The sequence below is a fragment of the Aptenodytes patagonicus genome, chromosome 1 (genome assembly GCF_965638725.1).
Source record: "Aptenodytes patagonicus chromosome 1, bAptPat1.pri.cur, whole genome shotgun sequence".
Classification (NCBI taxonomy): domain Eukaryota; kingdom Metazoa; phylum Chordata; class Aves; order Sphenisciformes; family Spheniscidae; genus Aptenodytes; species Aptenodytes patagonicus.
In genome coordinates, this window is record NC_134949.1 from 97,798,484 (window position 1) to 97,826,285 (window position 27,802).

The 27,802-nt window shown below is 37.1% G+C and overlaps 1 protein-coding gene across 2 annotated transcripts in view; it reads right to left on the reverse strand.

The window, feature by feature from the left end:
- CBLB (Cbl proto-oncogene B) overlaps window positions 1-27,802 on the reverse strand; it is a 136,111-nt gene that overhangs the window by 19,731 nt on the left and 88,578 nt on the right. For both annotated transcript variants that reach the window (XM_076350328.1, XM_076350334.1), the window contains exons 9-14: window positions 26,444-26,575; window positions 22,354-22,557; window positions 15,595-15,780; window positions 12,950-13,315; window positions 10,260-10,354; window positions 1,114-1,257 (exon numbers count right to left, since the gene is read on the reverse strand). In XM_076350328.1, coding sequence (XP_076206443.1) covers window positions 1,114-1,257; window positions 10,260-10,354; window positions 12,950-13,315; window positions 15,595-15,780; window positions 22,354-22,557; window positions 26,444-26,575 — 1,127 coding nt within the window. The remainder of the gene's footprint in view (window positions 1-1,113; window positions 1,258-10,259; window positions 10,355-12,949; window positions 13,316-15,594; window positions 15,781-22,353; window positions 22,558-26,443; window positions 26,576-27,802) is intronic.

Consider the following 27,802-nt stretch of genomic DNA (forward strand, 5'->3'; position numbering starts at 1 on the left):
TAATATTCACATCTACGCAGTGAAGGTTGGATCAGCATTTCTAATAAAGACAGAATTTTTAACCTGCATGCAAGGAGTGATCAGACTATGACCTTTTTTCCACCTGTTCTAAATGTCTGATTAAAGAGGTCTAAAAATTGTAATTGGCTAATTTTGGGATGAGAGACATGTTGAGCTTTATTGATGGTGGGTCCTTGACATCACATTCTTGACAGAAAGAGGAAAAAATGCAATATGTCACTGCATTTTTTTAATAGCAGAAGAGTCTGAACTTTTTAGATCAATACTTTATTTTAATCGTACTTTTGACCTACGAGACCAGTAGAGAATTGGCCCTTCTTTTTCCCAAGACTTATTCTCTTAATTCCAGACATTCAGATTTTTTTTTATGAGTCAAAGACCAAGAAGTTCACCAGGAATGACACAGCTTTCAGTTGCCATGTCCCAAATCTCCTTGCCATAATTCGTTAATAATTCAGAACTGTGACAGTTTGGAGATATTATTTTAGAACACATTTAAAGCAAAAGAGATATATTCCATCTGAATTTAAAAAAAACATTCTCTTCCTGAGAAGCACAAAGAAAATATACTGTGAAACAGGCTCAAAAAGCCAAAAAGACATAGTACACATGGGACAAAAAGAAAATAAAAGTATGTACATACAGCTGCCAATTCACATATTTTTCAGTACTGCGTTGCTTCTTAACATGAATTATATAAAACGTGAAAGTTCAAGATTTTCAAAGCTGACTTTGGGAATTTCAGTCACACAATTGTCCTAAAAATTAAATTTGCAAGAGTTGTGAGGGTTGAATCTCCTGGTCAGTTCTGAAAACTTCAACCTAAGGGAAAAAAGGATCAACTGCAGAAATGGTATTCAAACGCAAAAAATACCCAGTTCTGACACAGCAGAGATACAAAAAAGTGAACACAGGTTTATGACTGTGGTGGTGCTCAAATGAAACAGAGGCATAAGTAATCCAAGCTTGAAAAGATAAGACATTTTAGAAAGCAGACAAGCTTAACCATCATTATAGATGTTGAATCCAGTTAAATTTTGGAAAAAGCAGTGTTTCTGTAAATATGCCGTCAAGGCTGCTAAATGACCTTACCGAGCAAGAGGTTTTATATTATGACTATGAGGTGGTTGTGAGCTCAGTATTACAGGATGTGAAGAAGGAACTTTGTATTCATCATCATCATCTGTGTGATCCCTTGATTTATCAGACAGAGAATTTGCTGAAGGAACAGGGCACCTAAGGAGATGAGAAAAAGATCAGTTTTGCTTGAACTGTTACATAATTGACCTCAGTATAATACAGAAAATACCCTTCTTTAGCCTAAACATCCTTAATACACATCTGCTACATATAAGGTAACAAAAACACTATGTCAAACTATAACTAAGCCAGGTTACTGGCTTTTTTGTCACTGAGAATGCACAGAGAAAAGGGCAGCTGACCTTCTAAGAGTTAGCTACTTTAAGCCAGCACCACATAGCAGAGAATTGCAAAGAATTAGAGTACTAAATAGGCACTTACAAGGCTTAACCTGTTTGCACTTAACAAAAGAATTAAACAAAAGTTAATTCAGGGCAAATAGTATTTAGCAGGGCTCAGTGAGGCAGCGGACATTCACCCTTTCAGTGAAGTCTTGTTCCAGCCATAACATTATCAAACTCCCAGAATTTGCCTGTATTTTAAATTATTTTTACTTCAAAGGATAATTGTCTTTAATTGTCCTCCCAAATAGTGATTTATGTCACTTTTTGAAAGCAGTGGAAGCCCAGGAAAGAGGTAGACTTTACAATCTCCATTTACAGGTAACAAGTTCCATCATGGAGAATACTGCTGGATATTAGATTTCTTTTAAAACAAAAAACTAACTCCTACTATTTAGTTTTCTGTTATATGAGTGTAAACAAAATGATGGGCAAAACCTTCATTTTAGTGAGCAGTCTGGGAAAAGTAATTTTGTTAGATATTAACAAGCTCAGCATTATCTTCTGGCCTTCATAAAATATAACTAGCTAGGTTATAGGACTAGCAATCAACATAATCTACTCTTTTATACATAAAGCTCCTCTGTTTATAGCAATTACTCCAATACATTAAGATAAATAAGAAACTCATAAAACATCTGAAATACAAAAGCTTACATTAAGGACTTAATTTAACTTCAGCTTGACCTTACATGAAAACCACAAACAGAAGTTTGATTCTTAAACTAGCTGAACATGAAGAACAATAAGTGTAGAACTTCAAAAATCATCTGGATATTACATTATGCAGTGAATAGCACCTTTATTCTTTGCCACAAAAAAAGCCAACAGCTGGAAGACCTTGGATAAAGATGTGCAATGCATCCATAGCCATTTTGATGGCTAATGGCCCCTGAGCTGAACTACATGCTACATTACAAGATACATCTACTTCATACATCATTTAGGGAAGTTCTTAAGGACTATAAGGAAATATAAGAAGGGAGTGAACACACTTTCTCTTCCTGTGGTCTAATTAGTTTGATTTTATCATAAGGGCAAGAGCTGAAATGACAGGCCAGGCCCATCTCCTCATTTTTTCAACACAAGCAGCACCTGACTCACACAGCATACTTCTTCACAAAGGAAAAATATACATCTTTCACTATTTACTGTAGATGATGGCACATGACTTCAGAACATCCAGGTATTCTGTGAAAAAAAAACAAATAACTAACTCCCATGAGTACTACCCAGTCACTAAATGACTAAATAAATAAATAAATAAAGGGAGAAAGAAGGGGGCAGATGTGCTCCTTTTGTCTGAATATATTCAGTCTAGAGCTCCCTAGATACTTGTAACTTCTCAGACACTTTTTCCTTCAATCAGTAATATACTTAGAACCACAGAGTCATAGAATCATTAAGGTTGGAAAAGACCTCTAAGATCATCAAGTCCAACCGTCAACCCAACACCACCATGCCCACTAAACCATGTCCCTAAGCGCCTCATCTACACGGCTTTTAAATACCTCCAGGGATGGGGACTCAACCACTTCCCTGGGCAGCCTGTTCCAATGTTTAACCACTCTTTCAGTAAAGACATTTTTCCTCATGTCCAATCTAAACCTCCCCTGGAGCAACTTGAGGCCATTTCCTCTCATCCTGTCGCCCGTTACCTGGGAGAAGAGACCAACACCCACCTCGCTACAACCTCCTTTCAGGTAGTTGTAAAGAGCGATGAGGTCTCCCCTCAGCCTCCTTTTCTCCAGGCTAAACAACCCCAGTTCCCTCAGCCACTCCTCATAAGACTTGTTCTCCAGATCCCTCACCAGCCTCGTTGCCCTTCTCTGGACACGCTCCAGCACCTCAACGTCCTTCTTGTAGTGAGGGGCCCAAAACTGAACACAGTATTTGAGGTGCGGCCTCACCAGTGCCGAGCACAGGGGCACGATCACTTCCCTACTCCTGCTGGCCACACTATTTCTGATACAGGCCAGGATGCCATTGGCCTTCTTGGCCACCTGGGCACACTGCTGGCTCATGTTCAGCCGGCTGTCAACCAGCACCCCCAGGTCCTTTTCCGACAAGCAGCTTTCCAGCCACTCTTCCCCAAGCCTGTAGTGTTGCACGGGGTTGTTGTGACCCGGGTGCAGGACCCGGCACTTGGCCTTGTTAAATCTCATACAGTTGGCCTCGGCCCATCGATCCAGCCTGTCCAGGTCCCTCTGCAGAGCCTTCCTACCCTCGAGCAGATCAACACTCTCGCCCAACTTGGTGTCGTCTGCAAACCCACTGAGGGTGCACTCGATCCCCTCATCCAGATCATTGATAAAGATATTGAACAAGACCGGCCCCAAAACTGAGCCCTGGGGAACACCACTCGTGACCGGCCGCCAACTGGATTGAACTCCATTCACCACAACTCTCTGGGCCCGGCCGTCCAGCCAGTTTTTGACCCAGCGCAGAGTACACCTGTCTAAGCCGTGAGCCGCCAGCTTCTCTAGGAGAATGCTGTGGGAGACGGTGTCAAAAGGCCTTACTGAAGTCGAGGTAGACCACATCCACAGCCTTTCCCTCATCCACTAGGCGGGTCCCCTGGTCATAGCAGGAGATCAGGTTGGTCAAGCAGGACCTGCCTCTCATGGACCCGTGCTGGCTGGGCCTGATCGCCTGGTTGTCCCGCACATGCCTTGTGAGCGCCCTCAAGATGAACTGCTCCATAATCTTCCCCGGCACCGAGGTCAGGCTGACAGGCCTGTAGTTCCCCGGATCCTCCTTCCGTCCCTTCTTGTAGATGGGCATCACATTGGCAAGCCTCCAGTCATACTTCTGACTTCAGAAACAAGCTCATGAAAGATGGGAATCCAACTTCTTTTGCAAAGACATACGAGCCAAAGACAGGGGGAATGAAGATTTATGGCACTGAACTGCAAACTCTCTATTGCAGTTTTCAACCACCTTCTGTAGAGGGAGCAAAATTTCACACAGCAATGCAGTGTGAAATTGTTTTTTCCATCTTTGATTTCTTAGATGGACAAGAGGTTTGTGTCACTGCTATACAGCCATTTAAAGAACAGAAGGTAAAAATGTACCAGGACAATGAGAACTCTGTAGCATTCTCAGGTAGACAGTTGAAAGTCCCACAAAGAATAAACTTTCTCATTTCTGTGGATGTGCAATCATTCTTACATGGCAATCCAGCATGTTCTGGAGATTTTTTTTTTTATATATATATGTGTATATATAAGCCTGTGTTTTTTGAAACTAATCACAAATTGAACTGCTGGCTTCTGCAGATAGCAATGTTTGAAATATTAATATCTAGACCAGAAATGTCCAATAGCAACTGTCCAAGACTGACCAAATCAGGTTGGTAGTATTGTTTGAAGCCCTCTTCAAAGGCTATTACTAGGAAAAAACAACCAAAACCCCCTTCTCTGAAGGCCCTATCTGAAGCTGGTTATAGAAGAGATTTTGATTCCTGGAATACTGTGAATTCAGTTAATTTTTTTTAAGGACATCTACAGAGTAAAACTAAGAGCCTGATCATCACCTGAACTAAGTACAGCATTATAATAGCTAGTCTTATCAGCTTCCTGATAAAAACAGTTCTCAGACAGAAAAGCTGGAGGATTTACTTACTGACAATTTACAAACTAAATAAATTTGGTATACTCGGGGAATATAAAAGAAGTTTTCCCCTCTTCACCTAGTTCATGCCCCTGCTTCTCTTCTTATTTATTCAGTAGACACAAGAACCTAACTTATGATATAACAAAGCTACACCTTTATTCACAGGATACCAGTGTGTATATAAATGCCAAAATCAATTTCCCAACATTATTGCACTGCTGAGAAATTGTTACTAGTTTGGAGCTATTAAAGACATAAGTTCCAAGTCTCCTGCTTCTGAATACTGTGTAGCCTTAGAAAAGTCCTTCACACTAGGAATGTCTCCTTTTCGCTACCTTTAAAGTAAGGAAAATATTTGCCAGGTTGTAAATATTATTATGTGATTAATATTTGAAAGGTGCTTTTGAGTTGTAAAGCAGTAGAAGAGTTAGAGTACTAACATAGAGCTAATTTACTCTCCACTAGGGTCCTAAAATTGTCCTATACTTACATTATATTTTACTAATATTTCAGCATTCATATTTTAAAAAAAATCATATTGCTCTTCCAATTTACTCTAATTGTAATGATATTTGACTCCAAACATCTTTTGCATTGTTCTGCTAGATGTCTATCCCATTTTTCCATGATTATTGAAATGTCTTCAAGATCAAATTGTTTTATTAAATCTCTATTGTTCTAAGACTAACTCTATTGTTCTACACAAAACCACCTAGTAAGATAAACACACAAATATTTTACAGTTTTTTGTAACTAAACAGATGAACATTGTCATTATAAGCGAAGACATGAAACACTTAGGCATCTGTTTATCAAGCTGGTGAAATTTTCTATAATTACACTTTAAAACACTTCATTACTCTTACATCTTTAGAAGATTTGTGTACAGAGGAATACAAAACTGACCAGTACACTGTATTTATATATTCTCTAGTTTCTCCTCCTACTCCTTAAGTGGAAATATTTTAAAATTGAAAGTCAGAATTACATTCTGGTAAGTGATGACTTTGTATTTTCTGATTTGTTGAACCGAAGGCTAGATGTCAATCTCTCTTATCCTACTGAGCAGCAAGGGCCAAAGGCAAAATAGGAAAAGATGTGAGAATTCATTTTTGTTGAGTCATTTCATGTCCAGCTGAGTTGTAAACAGAACTCCAGGGAAACCAACATCTCACACTTATTTAGAAGTATCTCAGGGAAAAAGGTTCCCCTTCCATCATTTACTGGTAAACTGATTCACAGAACTTAGACATGATGAACTTGCAGTCCATGTATTTCAGTCTGGATCAGGACTGTGCTTTTGAAATGAATCCCTTCAATCTCCCCACTTACCATGCTTTGATTTGCACTGAGGAGTGCACAACTTGCATACTGTTCAGATTAAATTAAAATCCATGATACACTCCAAGTGTGCCCCTACTATGTTCTGATTGCTAAAGACTGTTCACATTCATGGGACAAGACTATAGCTAGTTGAACTGCTGCCCCATAACATGCACAGTACAGACATCAGGTCCTCACTATCAACTCTTCTGTCCTGTGCAGAGTACTACTTGCTAGTGCAGACAAAAGCATTAATCTTGTAAGGCCTCAAAAGCAAACTCTGTTTCAGCAAAGTAACTGTTAAGTTATATGGACCACATGATCAAGTCAACACTTGTCAACTGCCCTTGAGTGTGCTCTACCCTTAAAACCAAAGTGTATACAAAGCAGTTCACCTTCATTCATAGAGGAGGACACAATTTTCTATTTGTCACAGGGTAAGCCTGCAATGCAATGAGAATTACCACAGAACAGCTGATGCATCCAAACACACTGGCCTGTCAAGCTATGAGCTAAAGGCACATTGTGTCCTCCAGGGCACCATCTCTCAGATGTCTAGAACCTTCACGTCAGCAGTGCTCCTTCTAACGCTGCTGGAGAAGTGCCATGCCAAAGGCTGATTTCAAGGGAGCCAGGATTTCCAAGCCACAGTTGCCTTTAACGGAACTATGATTTCACCTTTGAAGTTTCTTAGCAAGATAGAAGGGATAGCAAGAGGAGAAATACCTTTCGGTGCTACTTTCCCCTCAACTACCTCAAAGCAACTAGATATTCTTAACAGATTTATAGAATAAAAAAGGCACTTGGAATTGGATGTCTCATGACATACTCAAAAATAGACATGCTCTCACAGAAAACATCACGGTGGTATAAAGCACTTTCGAGACAGAGGCCAATTTTCTATTGATGTAGCAAAACGGGACCTACTCACAGGAATAAAACAAATACTATTTAACTTGAACATTTCTAAGTTTTGGGAAGAATGGTTCTGTATCTTTGACATAAAAATTTTATTTATCTTTTCAAGAATAAAATAGCAATTTGATCAAAGCTGCTAAAAATAATCTGACATAATTATAGCACGCCAATAAAAGAATAACTGTTTTAACATGTAGGGTCAGCAGGATAGTGGCTGAGTGGAAAATAAAAATCAGATGCTTGGTTAACATGAGTCCAACAATTCATTATTAAAGTATGGTTAATAATAATCAATTTAGTAAAATGAAAATAAATCAGGACTGTTTCCAGAAAAAAGAGACACTAGTGCTTTTCTATTAATGTAATTTAGTAAAGAAAAAAGAAAAAAAGTCATATTTGTAATGTCTTATTCAGTAAAATGATCAAACAAGTTAAGTAAGGATATTTTAGAATTGTGAAATTTCAACTAAGGGACATTTTGCCTCCTCATTATTTAGACTAGGACATTTCATTCACGGACAATGTATCCTTCAGTCAAACCTTTGAAATTACAGACTTAAGATAATAACTAGAAAAAATAAAATGCCTTGCAGCTGTATGAAACAAACTAGCTCTCAAGCCACAACTCTGCAGAGATCGGAAAGTAGAAAAAAATGAGAAACTTGCACCAGCTTGATTGTAGTAGCACAGCTGGGGAAAGAAATGGTATTTTGCATCAAGTACAGTTCAACATATTTATGAGGGCTTAGTGCAGTCAATTTAACAGTAGAAAAAAATACGTTGTAAAAATATTCTCTCTGACATTTCAAATTAAATTATGCTAAATATTTTTTAGGTTATCTTTTTGAAAGCAATTGTTGTGGCTGGTGGAAATACTAAACTTATTAAACTTTCTATTTTTGAAGATTCCCCCCGCCTAGTTTTTCCACCTACATATTGCCACACACTATTATAGATTATTGGGGTGTTTTCTAGCGGTAACAAAAACTTAATTTGAAATCAATTTAAAATAGACATATTAGTGTTTCAAGAAACAACATAAAATGATCAGTTTTTAACAGCCATTCCATGTGACATTTTAGTAGTTGTTAATTAGATAATTTGAACTTCTTACCCCTAGGTTATATATTGATATTTTTACATTTTAAAAATTAAAATTTAAAACATGCTATATATTTTTTAAAATGTTTAAGTAGAAAACCAAACCAAAAATGAAAGTTAATTTCTTCCTGAAAAGTTTATGGAGTTTGGTTTTAGCAAATGAAGATTTTCTTTTGGCTGGTATAAGTCAGTTTTCTATTCAGAAGACTTCAGTTAATGAAGATACTTCTTTTGACCAAGCTAAATTCACACATTCTAGTTTTGGATTGGCTTGACATGGATTTTGTGCCTGTCCACATTGCTATGATATCCCGTGGAATTTCCAATGAACGCTGTATGGTGTATGTATACATTGTACTTTGATTCTATGCTACATTTGCAAAAATCTGAGTAAAAAATGGGATTTGCATGAAGTAGAATGCTTTGTTATTTCAACACTATGAAAAATAAAAACAAGAATCTTCCCCTCCTCCGAATTCAATTTGCTTTGGAATATGAAAAGTATTTGGTTTGTCTATCAGAGTTATTTCTTTCTCTTTCTGACTACAGGGTGTGGGAACATCCCAGGGGTTGCATTGTATCATGGAAGGAGTAGTCAATCCAAGGAGATCAATCTATAGAGGGGATTGATTACATGACAACATTCAGTTACAAAAATGTCTGGATAATGTTCTAAAATTTGCTTCTGAACTGAAAGTAAACATGGAGAGCTTCAACTCAGCAATTATTCCACCTGAACACATGCTTCCGAATGAAAAAGTCAGTGCTCGACTGCACCTTTATTCTAGTGCTTAGGAAGAGAAAAAACAGCACATTAATGAAATGCTGAAATATATTTGTCTTTTATGTTACCACTAACAGGACAACAATGGAACGACTGCTGAAGATATGGCAAAATTACACAATAATGAGAAAATTCTCAGTATTAATATGTACTGACTGCCCAATTATTTTATTTAACAGCAAGAGTCACAAGGAGTACATTGGAAAGAAACTGCAGGATAACAGCAAACATTGCAATATGCTCTGATTTCCTTACAAAAACACAAAAAATTGACAAACTACTTTATAGCACTTCCAAGCTTTCTATTTCAAATGTCTCTTGTTCTGTAGAAAATCCTGTGTGATTCAGAGTCCAAAGATACTTGCTATGCACAGCAGCATCTTGGTACCAAATAAACAGCCATGTTACTGGAAGACTAAGAGTAGTCTGCAACTTGAAATGACAAAATTTCCCAAACCGTATTCTGGAACTCAGGGAGGTTGACTCCATTTAAAACGGATATAAAATATTTTTGTTTGGTTGGTTTTTAGCCACAACAAAGAAAAGACACTGGTGTGAACCCTGGATAAAGCTCCATGCGTAGAAAGCCCAGAAAGCATGACGGGATCAGCGGCAGAACGCACACAAATTGTGCTCTTTACCCTTAGTACTTTCCCTAGAATCTCGCATCTCCTGCGACAAATAGCTCTGACCACACTTCTTCTGTAGTAGTAGAAGCAAAACCAGACAGTGTCTGCTCCCACTGCCAAATACCTGTGAGAAAGACCTGCCACAATTTATTCTCTCTTCCTATAAAAATGCAGTATGTTCAATTAACATTAGAACTGCTCCCACTTAATCAATACAATTTACGTTTCCTTTGTAAAGCAACATTCAAGTTCATGGAAAATGTATCACCAGGCTATATTAGTTCATTTTATTTCTTTCTTTTTCCCGTTGTTCTTTTAGCACCAGAGAATCAGTGCTATTATCTAATGTTAATTAACACATTTCTTTTACAAATAAAGTTAACTTACTTTATACTAGGGATGATGGAGGCAGCTGGAAGAGGGGGTGAAAGCCGTGGAGGGACATCATATTCTTCATTTATCAGATGACCATTTGAAAAGACCTGAAAATTACACAAGTGTTACAATGGGTCTCTCCTCCTATTTATCATCATGGATGTTCACCAACTAGTTATTACAAAATAGAGTTTGAGAAGATTATGGGTAAGGGCTTTCCCAGGAGTTCACACTACAGAGCTGTTATCTGAAGTGACTCTTTCATACCTGTTTCAGCTCACCCCATTTGGGAGCTGCAGAACACATTAGTGTAAAACTTCACCAAAAGAGGGAGTTCCACATCACGGCTACTAGATGGACTACTCAGTTAGAGCTGAACTGCTTCGGGGAAAATTAAGATTTCAAGATTGCAAACCGACCGAAGGGAGAGAGGTAAGTACAGTGGGAAAACAACAGATACAGCATGCTAAACATATTAGTGTTTTTTAAAACTCTGTGATACAGTGTCTGCCAGAATCCACCCCCCTACCCACAGGATTGTCTTCCTAATTCTTGGCTTTTACCAATAGCAAAAAGATTATATTACAATTGATATCTGAATCAGGGATGAAAATTCATTAAATGTTTCCCTTATGAATGTGCATACAGCCTGAAACGATAATTCAGAGTTGTCGGTTGCTCCACTTAACCAAATGGCTTAGATCTATAACCTGAAGATGATGGTTCAAACAGTATTTGGTTAAAGAAATACATATGTAACTTCTCCAGCCTACAATGGCACTTCTATACTGAGTGGTTATTCTGATTTGAGGAGTATTCATTCCATCAGCTTCAATACTGCACCAGACCACAACTGGAATGCTATATGAAGATATAAACCCAGTATCCTTTTAGAATCAGATGAAAAGCTACAGCATTTTAAACAACAGCCTAGTTGTAAGTAAAATTTTGGTGTTTTGCCTCAATGCTGATAAAGACACATTCTAATTATATAGAAGATCATGGACTTCTTAAGCACCTTTCATCATACATGTCAACGTTCTTTACCAATACTAATTGAATTTCAGTAACGTACTTTCAAAACAACCAAAACACCCATATAAAAAAAAAAAATTAAAATGGAGACAGAAAGGTTAAATAGCTTGTGACCTTGGGAAAAGCAAATAGGGAGAAAAATTGATGATTTATAACTACCGTGACTTAACCACAAATCCATCCTTCTTAGCACAAGCTATGTAGTCTTCAAGAAAAAAAAAAAAAAAAAAAGAGCAGCAGCTTTGAGTTAATAACCTGCTCCATGAATAAATTACTGAGCTGCTTTGATAAAACTGATTAGAGCGGAACTAGGAATTTTTTCTTAGGCCATCACCACTTGATCTCTTTTCAAACCTAAGCCTCCCCAACTGTACATAGTCTTGCAAGTTGTCTGAAGCTGCCTAATGCCAGAACTACTCCCTCTACGTTCTCCTCCCCAGATATCTTCAATTAACACACAGAAATAATCCTTCAATTTTTTTGGTAGAAGAAACACCATAGTTATAGATATACATACTATTCACTGCAACCAAGGACAGGAAAACATACTTCTCCTGTGGGTGACAAGCAGATGCCCCCTAGCCAAACCAAGCTAAACAATCAGTGGAAAGGTTGCAAGTGACAACTCTGAACACCCTCAGCACTGAAAATGGATTATTAGACATTACACTGGACATCTGTCCAAGAGAAGTCAAAAGCTGCTATGGACAAATTACAAAAACGTACAACCCCAGCAGCTGGAGTTCTGATTTAAGTACAAAGGAGGAAAAATTCAGCTAAAGATATGTGTAGTACTGTAAACAACTGCCAAAGAAAAAGGGAGTTGCAATGCTAATTATCCTGAATAAGGTTTAGAGTATTGATGATAATACCAAATCAAACAATGCAATACTGGGGTTGTGCCACTGAGCACTTTCAAGGATGCTGCCCATATAGCCAGTGGTAAAGATACAATAAATGATTCTACATTTAGCTTGGCTTTGGATGTATTTGTTTCCTCTTTCTTAGGGTCAAGGCAGGTTAGATCTTTTCCATTAGAGTATACTGAACATCATGACTGATTTAATGCTCTTTTGAAAATAACGTTTTACTGGTGAAACAGACAAGTGACCTTTAGAACATTTAGCTTTTTATGTTAATGCACACAATCTATCTGACAATTTAAGTGTATTTGTATACATCATCTGTATATATTGCATACATTACAGTCTGAAGAGGTTAACAAGTCCTCACCTCACCTATGACAGAGGTAGCTGGAACGTCTACTATTCCATCAGCAAGTGCATACACAATTTTGGCATAACACACTTCCAAAGTGGACCTGAGATGCTATATAACTATACTACAGCATACAGTGCTGTATTATTATCATGGACCAGCTATGGATAATTTGCTAAAAGACTATAGCAAATCTGGAATTTTCTCTCCAAGCCATTTTTTGAAGGTTTCGTATTAAAATTGTAACTTAGACCCTCATGTACTGTTGCTTTACAAATTACAGTATTTAACAAACCATTTATTTATGACCAGCTTATTATTAAGTATCAACAGGAAAGATTCGGAAACAGCAGATCAACACTGACCAATATAAACAGTACTTTAGCCAATGCACGACTGCTGCAGTAGGGTATCAAATTAGGATTCAACACATTCAGCTCATTTCATACCTTGGCACCTTCTGCAGGCAGCTCGTGACGTCTGTGTTTCCTCATAAATCCTGGATCAGAACTTATGCGGTTGTGCCTTCCATTTATGTTTGAAATGGCAGTCAGTCCTGGTTTGGGAGAAGCATCACTCCCTATTCGACATCCTACTAACTGACTTGTCCCAAACACATCTCTGGGACACCAGCCTTCAAGGGGCATCGGCTGGTCTCTGGAAGGCACGCTTTCCGGATGATGCAGGTGTCTGCTTATCCTGTTGTCTGGTGGAATTGGAGGGGGTCTCTCCGGTGGGGGCGGTGGAGGATCACGCAAGGGAGGTGGTGGTGCTGGCAAAGGTTTGTCTTGTTTCCTCACCATACAAGGAGAAGACTAAACAACACAGTAAGTTTAAAAAAAAAAAGTTACATATAGGCATGCATATTTCTCTCATGATCAAGTATGGCTTTACCATTTCTAATTGAGATATTTTCAAGACATCACAAGAGTACTTGCCAGTAGGTTAAATGTTAGTCTTGTCTTTGCGTTCTGCAGACAACCTGGCCTCTCTTCAGAAAGCATGCCCCCATTTCTGCTGTTGCATGAGTAACTCAAGGAAGGAGGTGAATGGGATAAAAGAAAACTGACTGAGGCAGATTTATCTGATCCATAACTTTTTTCCAGAATCCTTTGCTTTGGTCCTTTGAATCACTGCTGAAATGAATTCTAAGGAATGTTTGGAAAAAGCTGCAAACCAAGTTACCGGGGAAAAAAAAAACAAACAAACCCCAAACTTATACAGGTAGCTGTAGAGCTTCTAAGAGCACAAATCCTATAAAACCAAAACATTTTCATTAGGAGTGAATTACTAACAGCATTTTACAAAATAACACTCAGGCCAGGTCTTTACAAAATGTTTTTCTCTTACCACCAGCTACCATAAGAAATACATGGAAGATTATTTCCCTTGGGAGGTGGAATTTTCATGGACTCTGGTAAACCTGCATATTATTACCACTTGAAGAGATGAAGGCCACAAAGGTTTTAAAGTAAGAATAGTATTTGCCCTCACTTCACAGGTTAGCCCACCTTTATTCTTCGAGCAGCACCTCAACACGTCACTTAGATTGAAAATAAAGTTATTTTACCTTCAGGTCCATTCATATAAATAGGACAGTATATTAAATAAAGAATGTTTAATTCAGCTGCTACTTAAGGAAAATAGTTATTCTCACTGTCAAGGCAGGAAGATAATGGCTAGGTCCAAATTTTTTGTTATAGCTTATAGTTATAGTTCTCCATTGCAGAAAAAGAGAAGAGTTTTTTGACTGAAGTAGTTGTCTTGGCAGGACGAAACTGTCATCTTTTTTTTTTTTTTTAAAATACAAAATTTTTAAAGTATGAAATTATTCCTTGTTACCCCGATCTTATTTCCCTTTCACCCCCCCCAAATTTTTTTTTTTTTCTTCAGGAAAAGTTTCAAGGAAAAACCCAGCATTTTCAAAATAATTTCACCGAAAAATTTAAAGCAATATTAATGGTATTTCTGATTTTCTGTTTTTTTATAAGACGTGAACTTTGTAAAAATATGCTACTGTAAAATTTATTTTTAATGGATGTGCCAAATGTTTAGCATACATCCTCAATGTGTCATAAATTCCCTTGTACAATATAAAAAGTGATGAAAGAAGCTTAAAGAAACTATTCAAACTTCTATTTTTTCCTCTAAATTATAAAGCGCTAGGATCTTAAAGAGGTTGATTTTCAAGCTTGAAGTAAAAAAGTGACAAAATAATGAGGGTACTTCATATGGGATTATTATGAGCACACATAATAGGTGTTCAAGTTATGTTTCAAGTTATGTTTTGAACTTGAATTTGAATTCATCATCTAAAAATAAAAATTTAAACCTAACTCCCCCTCTCTATACAGCAATCACAACAAAACGATCAACTCATAATAGAGAGCAACATAGTATTTGTTCTCATTCATGCTTATCCACTCAAAAAATCATTAACTCTTTAGTATCATTAGTTTCACAAAACACAGCATACAATTTATTAGCTATAGTCTCATTATTATTTCCCTTGAAACTTGAGTCCTAATATATGCCAGTTAAGGTTTTGAAAGCAGGGTACCTGCACATATTTTTCTTGTAAGGATACTGTGGAAATTGAGCATAAATCATCATCAGAGCACAACATATAATCTAAATGATATAATGACCGCAAAATCTATTTTCAGGAAAGCTTTTATTTCTATCTATTTTCATGAATCAGGGTTTATTACAGAATTGATCCATTACAGCAATGTCTTTAAAATTCTGACCATAACCAAGTGCAATATAATCATCAGACAGAGGTCACATTTGACTAGCACATGTAGCTGTAAACATCTAACTATGTAAAGTATTATGCAAAGGGACAGGCACTCGCCAAAGTCAACTGAGGGAGATAAGAGACATAATCAATGTGGATCTAATCTAAAGTTTTTCTAAGCTACAAGGAATTAAAGTTCTTTTGGACAGAGCAAACTCCTGAAAAAGAAAATACACATGGAAAATTTTGTAATAGTCTATCTTCCAAAACAAAAAAGCAAGCTCACCTTGAAAACAACTAAATACAATTTCTCAATATTCATATATAAAGAAATAATGGTTCAATAAGACTTACCTTTGGTGATCCAGTTGGGCTGGCACATGGTGATCGTGCTACTCCCTTCTGAATAAGATCCAGACGAGGAGGTACAGGTGGAAGACTGAGATGTGGGATTTGCAGGGGGTCTGGAAGCGGTTTTCTTCTTTGTGCAAGAGGGGAAGATCCTGGGGAAGTCACTGGTGAATTCTGCCTCTCATTGCACTTCAAAACAGAAAAAAGAATATTACTAGTATTTACCTGATGACCAAGTATACAACTTCCATTCCATGACTAAAACATTTGATACTTGTCAGGTACTTACTAATAGTCATTTACCATAATGGACACCGTGCTACTCTTAATTAATAGACAGTACAGATGCTCAGCTTACGGTTACTGAAAAAGAAGTCAACAAGTCATTCTACCTCAAAACTAACTAAGATCCATGTTAACTTGTGATGAAAATAAAAGAATATATATTTCAGTAATTTGTTTAAAAAACAAGCAATCATTGCCATACAAAAGGAAACAATCACAAACGTAGACAGAGATTCTACTGTAGTACTGCTACTCTTGATGACCTTTTTATTCAGAGACTACTCCATCTAAAATTCTATACATGATTTTTAAAAGCCGTACGCCTAGGATATTGTCTGTTAACTACAGCCCATTTTCAAATCATATTTCCATAGAAAATGGAATGTATGTGTCTTCTGAAAACTTATGAATCAAAATCATCAGCATTTTAAGCATCCATCACTGTTTCTCTATGACAATCTTCTCTTACGCAGTTCTCCTGTACAGAATCACTAGGCAAAATGATACGCTCTTCCCTCAGTGAGCCCACTGGTCTCATCCATGTGAGAGTTCTTTTCTCCTGCCATAAAAACAGTCCAGCTCCAGCAGAAACAGAAATCATGGAAATATTCACACTTAAAACCCACTGGGGACTGATGTTATTTTCAGATTTATGGAAACAAGTGGCTGAAAGACACACCTAATATGTAGTAGGCAATAACAAAAACTAGAACATGAGAATTCATTTAAAAATTCAAGCTTCTTAGAACCTGACATGGTTTTAATCCTGTTGAAACAGGAGACTAATTTATGTGAAAAACTTCTGGTTCCATATATATTTGGTACTTAGCTATCTCTACCCACCATATTCCATGAATGGTAAATCACAACTGCCAAAATGAAATGGAAATTTTTCAAAGTCTTAAGCTTGTGAAGGGACTTCAATTTAAGTTTGTCATCAATGTCTTGTTTCAGAAGAGCAAAATAATCTTTCAGTCCCCTGAACTACAATTGCCTACAGCCACAATGCTATCAGAGCATGCTGTGGCCCCAGAGATTTCAAAAAGAGAACTGATGATGGCCAACAGGTTGAAGAATAACTTATGAGGCACGAGAAGGGAAAAAAAAAAAAAAGAAAAGGAAAATAGCTGATAGCAAAAGCAGTTTCTCTCCCCTACAAGGAAGCTTAAGACATGTCACTGCTTGGTGCTGAAATAAGAGAGAATGCTTTACTGGGAGAAACTAAGAATTATGATTCCTTGTTTAGATCTACTGAAACTAAAAATAGAACAAACAAAACAAAATATTCCACAGCAACAAACAGGTTTTCTTCAGCATTCAGTATCAGATTTCCACCATATTCCCGTTATAAAAAACCCCAATGTTTTTCCTGTCTACCCCCATCCAACCTGTCTAGCTGCATCATTTGATGTTTGTTGGCAGCTAGGCCAACAAGATGGCTGCACTTCATGTGGATGCCAGGGCATTAACAGATGTACATAATACGTACTCTTTTTGGCAGACTCCCTAAGGACAAAGAGATTGGTAGGTGATGTGGAAGGGTGGGGGATTCCGATGTTTACCTCAAGGGGATTTGATTTTGGGTGAGAATAGCCAATGAACTAAATTGTATGATGTCAATTACTACGTAATACTGTACGTCATCACTTCTATGGTGGCTATGTGCCATATTAAGAGTATTACAGTAAGAATCACCTAGACCTATGAAGAATGAACTTTGATGAAACCAAGCAAAGTGCAGCGATGATAGAACCGGACAAGTGCAGCAGCGATCAAGACACAAACTAATACAAATGAACTGGCAGTGACAGAAGACAGACCTTCAGCGTACAAAGGGGCTCTGCTGCAACACACACAGACCTGTGCAATAAAGATGTAATTAAGGAAAAGAACACAGACTCCTTTGTAACAACATGGACTTCATCTGGTTGGCATGACTGCTGCCAAGGGAAAAGCAGCTGTGACTCACTTTGCAATTGTAATGCAGAGCAGACCACACTTGTGTTATTTAATCGGATGTATTTATTACTGGGATATACTGGTATCAGTTTGCCCCTAGTGGTTGTGAATTCAAGAATAAGGCTGCTTCTGACATTGGTTACAATTTCTAGTGAAGGTTCTTCTGATGGAAATATTAGCAGTCGGGCTATTGAATCAAGAGTTTTAGCTTCAAACGCCTTTCTGTCAGATAGGCACATATGAAAAGCATACTCAACACAAATCCTAACAAGTGACTGACTGAGGAATATCATCCTGACTGTTAGTGTCCTGCTGGAGTGAACTCAGTAATTTACAAATTGCATCATGAGATATTTAAGAACATCCAAGCAGACCTACACCAGAAGTGGACTTTTCATTTCCCAGTAGTTCCCTGAAGTTTCTTTATTTATAATCGGTTAAGAGTAACTCACATATTTGTTATTTCTTGTTAGGATAAGTTGTGACCTAGACAGGTTAATAATCTGGACCTAAAAATTTGTAGGAGGATATAGTTACATCACTTAACACTGATGGCTGTAAACATTTTTTACATAGACAGGCTTGTTCTTTATTTGATGTTTCTTTTGCTGACCCAAGAAAATGCATGTGAAGGAGGGAGAGGATGTTAAGGCTGTGAGAGTCAGCGCCACGCAGCCCAGTAAAATACATTTTAACTAAGGGAGGCACACTGCCTCCCAGCATTTACACCTCTTTCAAATACTAATAACTAAGCAATTAAGGACTCTCTTGTTGTGTGGCATGATTCTAACAAATTCCCACAAACCAGGTGTACCATTAAGAAGGAAGTGACATGTATGTATGAGTTCAGAATGTACAGCGGCAGGGAATACCTGGCTTCGTATTTGAAGTCTTTTTTTACGCATGCTTGTATTTTATATGATGAAATTAAAAACATTATTACTGTGCAATACATGCCTTTTTTCGTTACCAGAAAAAAGTAATTTAATAATATGGAAATGAGGGGGAGGAGTCAAAAACATAGTCTCCGCTCATATTTTTGAGAACCAAGGTCTTTTGTCATGATTTGTTAAGTTTGACCTAACTCATCTGCTGGAAGAAGCAGTGGCTTTCAGCTTTGACAATTTCCTATAACTATTTTAAAGTAACAGTGTGAATCAAAGTCAGGTTTTGGTGCATTCATACAGCTAGGAAATTAATTCCAGAGAAGACGGTAACTCCCCAGACAAGGTAACTTCATCTAGTTTTAGAAGAAAGCGTTTTTAGAGAATGTTAATTTACTTTAAGCTATTGAAAACCTCATAGTCTCTTATACTTCTAGGGCCTTCCTCTATGTTTTCATGTAATATTATTTGGATCAAACAATTATCTTAGCACTTATTAATTCAAAATTATTTGCTCTTAACAAGAACTCCTGCACTATGCATTTTCCTTATTTTCTTTCTTTTTAAAAGACGTGTGTCAAGTTACGTCTTGTACAAGGTAAAGTGTCAGATAACTCTTAATTCATGGGACAATGGAGTATTAAGCATCATGGAATAATAAACATAGTCTATTAGAAACTCAAATGCTCTCTTTAAAAATGAAAAAAGCCATTTTTAATATTTACCTGAGCCTGTAATCTGCACATATTTTTAATGTGCATTTCATAATGTTGTGCTTGGCTAGTACAAACGGTATAGAGCTGAGAAAAGGAACGCTTCAGGCAATAACTGCATTAGCTAATCTGATACCATGGGGCTAGAAATTTCTCAGCGATGAGACAATTAACAGAGGTTTTGGCACCACTTTTCCTCTTTCTTTCATAAAGAAATATCTGAAGACAGTTTGGAAATTAAAAAAAATAAGCTGCTTGATGAGGCAGATAAACAGACTAATTGCAGTGGATTTCTCTAAAGCCTCTGTTACAGCTGATCTGCTGCTGACTCATACACAACACCTAGCAAGAATGATTCATTTTTCTTAAAGTGTATCCATTTACTCATTCCATTAAAGAATGAGTAAGCAGCTTTGTGATTATTCTTTTCCTTAAAGCAATTTCAAGTCTGAGGTCCCTCAGTGACTTAATTCAGATACCTCTTACAGTTTATGAGTACGCTTCAGAGACAGAGTGATAAACTGCAGAATTGGTATTTTTCTGATATCCAACTTATATTGATAATTCATACAGGTACAGCAGGTGATTAAAAAAAAAAAATTTATCTTCTTTACACTTTAACGACAATTCCAAAAAGTGTTTTTCAGCTTTTCATTTTGTCAAGAAGAGCTCACTTAAAAACCCACCCAGGCCCCTTAATCAGTGATGAACCTGACTGTGTGTGCTTCTAAAATGAGCTTACTGCAACTATTCTTTGCGTTAGAAATATATTTCCAAGCACAAGTCCCAAAGATAGTGAAAACTGGTAGTAACAGCTTAGAAACATTTTAACAGTGCCCCTCCCACAAGGCTTTCAGGACAGTAAGGATCGATTTGAGTATTTCTGCAATACATCATGAAGCCCTACAGTCACTTCCATTAGGACTTCATGTCCCTGGAACTTTCCTCTTCTAGCAAGTTTAACATCTCCCAGCTCACTACTAGCCAGATATACCACAAGATTATTTTCTCAGTAATACCATGTGTTCTAGCCAGGTGATTTGAGACAAAATCAGCCCATTTGATTTTCAGGGATTTTACGCTGAGAAAGCAGATGACAATCCTTGCAATAAAATAAGAATTGAAAATTTTTTTCACTGGGATTACAAAGTAACAACAGTATCAGCAGGTTGGCTGCAAGAACTAAATTATTGTCTTTGTCATCTAACTTCCATTGTTTCAACAAATCAAATGACTACAACAGCCATTATGCAGTACCATGTTCATATTAACAGTATTAACAAGAAACAGAAGGAAAATTCAAAAAGGGTAAAATCCTACATAATGTCATAGAGGAAAAAAATAATTTCTTCTAGCAGGCTCTGAAGAAACACTGTTTAGCAGGAAAAATAAATAATGATTAAAAGAAATAGACAAGGCTGATGAAGGCATTACTAACAAAAAGTGTATAGAAATAATGCCATATTCCACACAGATAGCGTGGCTAAGAGCATCACTGTACAACCATTGGTAACAGTTTTAAGAAGAAGAAAGCAGCTGAAAAATCACCGAATGACCTGATAATTCAACATTTTCAAGTAAGGACTTCAGGAGACTAACAGAGTAGAAAAAGCTGTTCCTAAATTTCAGGGATAATTAGTAGGTTTCTTTCACTGAACAATGAAATTAATGACATAAAAACAGCAAGCACCAAAGCACTCAAGCATTTGGTGGATACTGAAAACAAGACTCCTTATAGTAAAGCCTATTGTTCCTTCTTTTGATAAAAGCATAATGCATTTTTGCCTTATCATGGAAGTGATAGTGTTGTAAAAGCCCATCAATTCAAGGCTATCTCACAGAGGTCAGGCTGCAGACTGCAATTTAAGTCCAAGCAGGAAGGATAAACTGTTCCCAAGAGTAGGCTGTGTTGTATTACATACACAACACAAGAATGATTCATATGACTTAAGAGGTTAGGAAGGATATCAGAAGTATGCATATTAACTGACAGATACTCTCAGATATGAGGGTGAAACTTTTTTTTTTTAAAAAACAATACAACAGTAAGGAAATGGAAGAGTAAGACATTACAGAATTAATTCCAAGGCAACTATTCAACCTAGATGACCTTAGTAAAAGGTAAAATATAGAAAATGCACTGTAAAATTCAGTGTTACATGGCCTACGACAATATCTATTCCAGACTGAAACATAGTAGTGAAAACTACCAACATAAAACAAACTTTTGTTAATGACAGTGCTTATTTATCAGTGACAAAATCTCCTGTGACCAAAGATCCCAGAATGTAACATAGAGCACTTTCAGAACAAACAACATCCCAAAACACAAAGTCACCATGAATAATCTCAGATACGCTTTTCCCGCTAAAAGTACCTAATACTAAAAATACAGGAAAAAAAACCCCATAGACAACTCACATGACACATGATTAAAAGCTACTTGTGTGCAATACAAATTGGGTTCCAAGTCACCTTTACAAAGCAGTAATATTCATAACCTATTTAGAAACTCAAGATTAATCCTAAAACATTCTGTGCATGTGTATACACATGTGCAGAAAACTAATAATATATTCTCTATAGATGAAATTTTTTGTTTCTTACAAATAAAAGTTCAGGGAATTGTCCATACAGCATACTTTGGATTAGAGTCTCAGCTGGTGCAAACTCATGCTTCCTCCATTATAAACAGAGTTAATTCAGTTCATATCAGCTGAGAATCTGGAATTTTTTTTTCTCCTATTCAACTTTAGTATTATTGCTGCAATATTGATGCATTTTGCTTTTTCAACCCGAGAACTGTTCAGTGAGTTGCTGAAACCTAGAGCATGAAGTGCAACCTCTCACTGTTTAAAGTTACAGGAAGCTTCATTTACAAACATATAGCTTTATCTGTTATACAGTATTTGAAAATTTACCTTTCGGACTGAAGCCAAACGATTCATCATTAAAGACTCTTCTCTATCATCATCGTCATCCAAGTCCAACATGGGCATACTAAAGCTATCAATAATACTGCAGCACCTGGAGTTTTCATCCCTTGGATCAAAGGGATCCACAATGATTGGTTCAGTTCCTTTGATTTCACAGCGACAGAAGGGACAGCCTTGGCCATCAGATTCCTATAGCAAGACAAAAAAAGTACATAAATTTTTAAAAATAAAAAATAGAAGCAGTTTAAAAAGTAGGTCTTGCATCTTTCTACACAAAACTGCCCTTAGTAGGTCTCTAAGAGCTTGTAAAGAAGCACTGAGTGAACAGGAAACAGATTCATAGATATTTAACTATAGTAAATGGTAAAAAGACTGCACTTTTAAAGCTGTCTCTCTTCAAAAGATTAAGCTTCACTTAAAAATAACTAATCAAAATGCAACCATTATCTCTAGAAAGCACCAAAATTGTAATTGTCTTAGTATTATAGATCAGGAAGTAACACCTTGCCTTTTAGGATTATAATCTTCCTCTTTCTTCAGAGGAAAGAAGGCAAGGTGTGTAGACAGAGATAATGCATTTTATTATATATCTTTTATATTAAACATAAAGTATTTATTTTTCATTTTAAGTTAGAAAATGCAGATGAGCTTTAGGGCATGCAGCTCTTATTCTCTGAAGAACATATATACAGTCCATCATGGCTGCAACATTACCATCATTCAGCGATATGTATACAGAACATCTAAAGCTACAAACATTTTTTGACGTTTCAAGTAACAAACCAGGACTTTACTACATTTTCAATACATTATGTAAAACAAGGAACTATTTTCACATGTTATCAGAAACAAGAATTAGTTGAATTTTAATTTCTAAGCGGTACAGTGAGTTAAATGATTTTCAAGCAGCCATATTTCCATTCCTTTTACTCATTTCAGAAATATTTTTTTTCCTTGTCAGAAGTAATCAAAAAGCCTTTAAAGCAGATTTCGGACTACTAACGAACAAAAATATCAGAGAGAAGTCTTTCAAGCACTTAAAGAAATTCTTCCATCAAGAGGCACAATGTAGATTTGAATTAAAAAAACCCCAAAAACCCACACCCAAAAGAGCCCTGAAGCTTTGAGAGACCAAGATAATTCAATCTGAATTAACAAATCACATTGTGTCATATTTGCAGTCAGGTAGACAGACAGCTAAAAAGATACGAACACCAAAATTAATTCTAAACAACCTACCTATCCTGAAATATCATCAAACAAGCACAGCTTTTTGATTTCTTAGATGCAAGGACAGCTTTACTTTTTTTATAGCGTTATTTTTATCTTGACACTTGCCAGTCTTACTAAACTGAAAGACGATTTTACAGTTTGTGGAAGAACTGTATCCCAAGGCCAGATAACTATAAATGATGTCTCCTGACAACAGTCACGTCTATTTGCATGGTTAGTACTGGATTTTCATTTTGTACGGAAAGATATATGTAATCCACTTCCGGTAGCCTTGCATCCTAATTACAAAGGACTAGTCAACATCACTTACTACCTCAAAGAGTGCCTCCAAATTATATGGACCTACTGAGGTAATCACTGTCAAGTGAACAGAAGTCCTCCCTTAGTCATACAATTCTTTACAGTTTCATTTTCTAAAAACAGCCTTACAGATGAGGCACAGAGCTTTTCATTTTCAAGGCTTTCTTGTAGCTGTGTTGTCAGATAGTTCTGTACTAGCAGTTTCCTTCCTTTCTTTTCAAAAGCACCAAGTTCACCAAAATATATTGGGTAACCAATCACAGCAGCAGAGACTTGTATTCAACAGTATGAATACAACTGAGAAATTAAAACTGAGATCCAAGATGTCTGTATGAATACACACGTTTGTCCATGCCCACAGAAAGGTTATTTAGAACATTGAGAGAGTAGCTACTGTGAACCTTACAATGCAGCATATATGCCCGTATGCTTTTAGAATCAAGTCCAGAGATGTAGTTTTTAGACAAGAATAGATTTCTGTGGAAGAAAATGACATTTTACTCCTGCTGCATAATACAAAAAGGAAACAGTTAAACCAAGTCTTATTTGAGAGACTGATCTCCATAAAGGTGAACAACTCTGAATCGTCTTTAGTATTCTATGCAGATCTGATGTTGCTTACTCAATTTTTTTCTGCTTAGTGAAAACATCTGTATTGGACCTCTTGAGGCATGTCTAATGAGCCATTATACTGCCAATTAAATGCTAGCCCAGCAGAAGCTCGCAACAGCTGATGCTGTTACAGTGTAATATTTCTTCATTGCCTCACTAATTATACAAAAGTTAAATTTGTAATGAAGTCCGAAATGTACCTGGCCAATTACAGCTGGTTGCAATGTTCTGATGAAGCTTGATGTTTTCAAACATGTCAGTTCTCTGAGCCTAAAATGCTTTGTTGTCCTCTTCCCGAATCCCTAGCCATTAGCCAAAGTACTGAGGACCTTAGCTTCTCAAAGTCTCCAGAATCAGAGCAAATCACTGGCACAACACCGGAACATGCTGCTACCATGCTACGCGACACCCGGCAATCAAAAGTACAAAGATTTCAGTCCTTTGGCTTAGTCCTTTCAGCTAAGCGGGGGGGGGGGGGGGGGAAGGCTACAGACCTCAGAATTTTTTTAAGTCAAGATTAACATAGTCAGACCTCTATGTTTGTCATTCAGAATGAAACTGGTAAGAACAGAGAAAGGGTACTCCTGAAATGAGAAATGTTGTTCCAGCTCAGCAGCTGCTTAGTCGTGAAATAAATATTCTTATTTGGGTATGTCTAAAATGGAATTTTCTCAGAATTTCTGATCTGTGAGCAATTTGAAAGATTTCTGTTTGGCACATCAAACTCAAATTTCAGAAAGAACACAAAATCGGAAACTGAGAATACTCCTTTTTCAGCTAGCTTTATTGCTAATGGAAGAAAAACTCAAATGATACTTCTGATACATCGTGTTGGCTTGCCAATGATGATTTCTTAATTAGGAATTTGAAAAGAAAAACTATAGTACTATAATTCATATCTCAAACACGAGAATGAAAACTCATTAACTGAGATGAACTCATTTAAAACCAGGTCAAAAATGGACTAGAGTCAAGGATTCTTTTTACTCTTCTCACTACATTTGTAACCAAAGACTGGTGCCTAACTGTGCAACAGTCCTGCCTAAGAATGGGATGACCATTACTTCTCCTCACGAAATACAGATACGAAAGAAGAAAGGGGCAGAGAGAAGGAGGCAGAATTGATTGAGTTTGAGAAGCACCTACTAGGGGAAAGTCTGACGTTGTAGAGAGGAATGACCTCTGCTTTTGATTTTAATTTTTAAGGCAAATGCTTGTTAACTGTGCTGAACTAGAGGTACCAGTCCTCCCTTTTCCCACAGACTGGTATGTCCATGAACAAGATGGACAAAACACACCCACCTGCGTCACCAGGAAGTCTCTGCGTTTTTTGCGATATTCTGTAAATGGCGTTGAGAGATTAGAGTTTCCCCTCCATTCAATCTCTTACCCCAACAACCGTCTAAAGCTAGGTGGTTTAGTGCTTTACATATTATTAACATGAAACACAAGAATCTTAAGCTTATTTTTCCACAGGCCATTTCATGACTTGTACTACTGATTGAATCCTTCTCTCACCAAAGACATCCTGTCTCCTTATAAAATGCTGTCTAGTCATTTATCCACTCACAGCTGCTACCTGTCCTCTTCATGCCTTTTGAATACATCATGAAGTGACCTGGGTGGCTGAATTGGCACCAAATGCCCCGCTTTCACTGTCTGAGTAGACACTGTGCTCAGGAAATAGTTTCCACTTAGCAGCAGTCAGCAAATGGCCTTGGCAAGCCTACAAGTCCAGATTTTAACGACTCCTGGAACTTCATTTTTCACAGATTTTGGTCCACAAAATGAAAAAGTTTATCATTTTAAATATATATGTCCTTGAACCCTCTTACTGAGTACCTGGAAAAGTAAACATATACCCACACTGTAAACAGGGATGTAACAGAGAAATCCATCCTCTTCTCCACTAACTGAACTATGACAGTACCTGCCATGCTGTAAGACAAGAAGTGCACATAAGGTGTCCACAAGGCTCTATCTTCACATCCTTGTCATTCTCTGCACAGATTTTACACAGCTGAAAAGTGGAACCCATTTCACAGTACAATTCATACTGCTCCTGTAACAAAAGAAAGCCAAGTGATTATTTCTTTACTGTGATTTGTTCACAAAGAATATTCTTAAGCACCAGTAGCGACAAACATTTCTCCAAGTCCCCTGTTTTCCAAGCCACTTTACTTATTAGTCAAGGAAACTATTGCTACTGATCTATTTAAAAGCCACATTAAGGTTGCTGAAACAGCTTACTTTTTTGCTTCTTCAAACCTATGATATATTACAATACATGCTACAAAAAAAGTTTAAAATATCTGTGCCTATTGGGTTTTTCCACAGACTTCTCACATGTAACTACTATGCAAGGTATACATCCTGCTTTTTCTTGGTTGCAGTTAAGAGGAAGATAATGAACATATAGTTGTAAGTGAGAAATTAAGTGATGAATGGGAACAAAATTGGGATTTCGTTTTCTAGGTATGAGTTTAGGACTAATAAAAGTTATTGGACTGAAAACTGACAAGCAAGAGGGCTTTCTACCTACAGCAAGGATGTAGTAAGGTAGTATGGTTAACTGAAGTAAACAACCCTTGTGAAGGAAGTATGGCAAGAATACCCCCCAGGATAACATGGCAACAGTCAGGCACAGATCATTCAGTTCTTTGTATCCTTGCAAGACTGACAGGAAGGTATAAGAACACCTTCAGGAGAAATAAATGATAGGTAAAACTTGAGTCCAGAACAGTTTTCTAGAATTAGGTATTGTTGGGGAACTGGCAATCAAATGCATTTGTGTAGAAATAAAGCTTTTTTTAACCTTGAAAAAACAAATTTTGAAAGCTTAAAATACGTAGAATCCAGCTCGCAGGAAAATAAGCAGCTACTGCTGAGTAAAGGGAGGGGACATGAGGCTCAGAAAAAGAGAAAATAAGAGACAGCTTGTAGTCAGTACGTAGTAAAGATGCTTATGATGGAGCTCTCGCAAAGAATCCATCTGCAGCAATCTAGTCCTGCAGTCACTTTATACCATCTTTGCATACTATAAGCAGCTCTAGTGACAGCTTTAAACTACTGCAGTTATATATTATTTAAGGCAGCATTCACATAGTTCAGACTCTGTTGAATTACCATCAGAATTAACTAATGGTATCCTCATAACTACAAGTTCAGAAGCAACTGGATTGATTCAGTGAATTCAAAATACAACATGATTGACTTGTGGAGAACAAAGTAATCACTGAGAATGTCTAAGCTGCTTTTCCTTTCCTTGAGGAAAAGAAAGGATATGGGG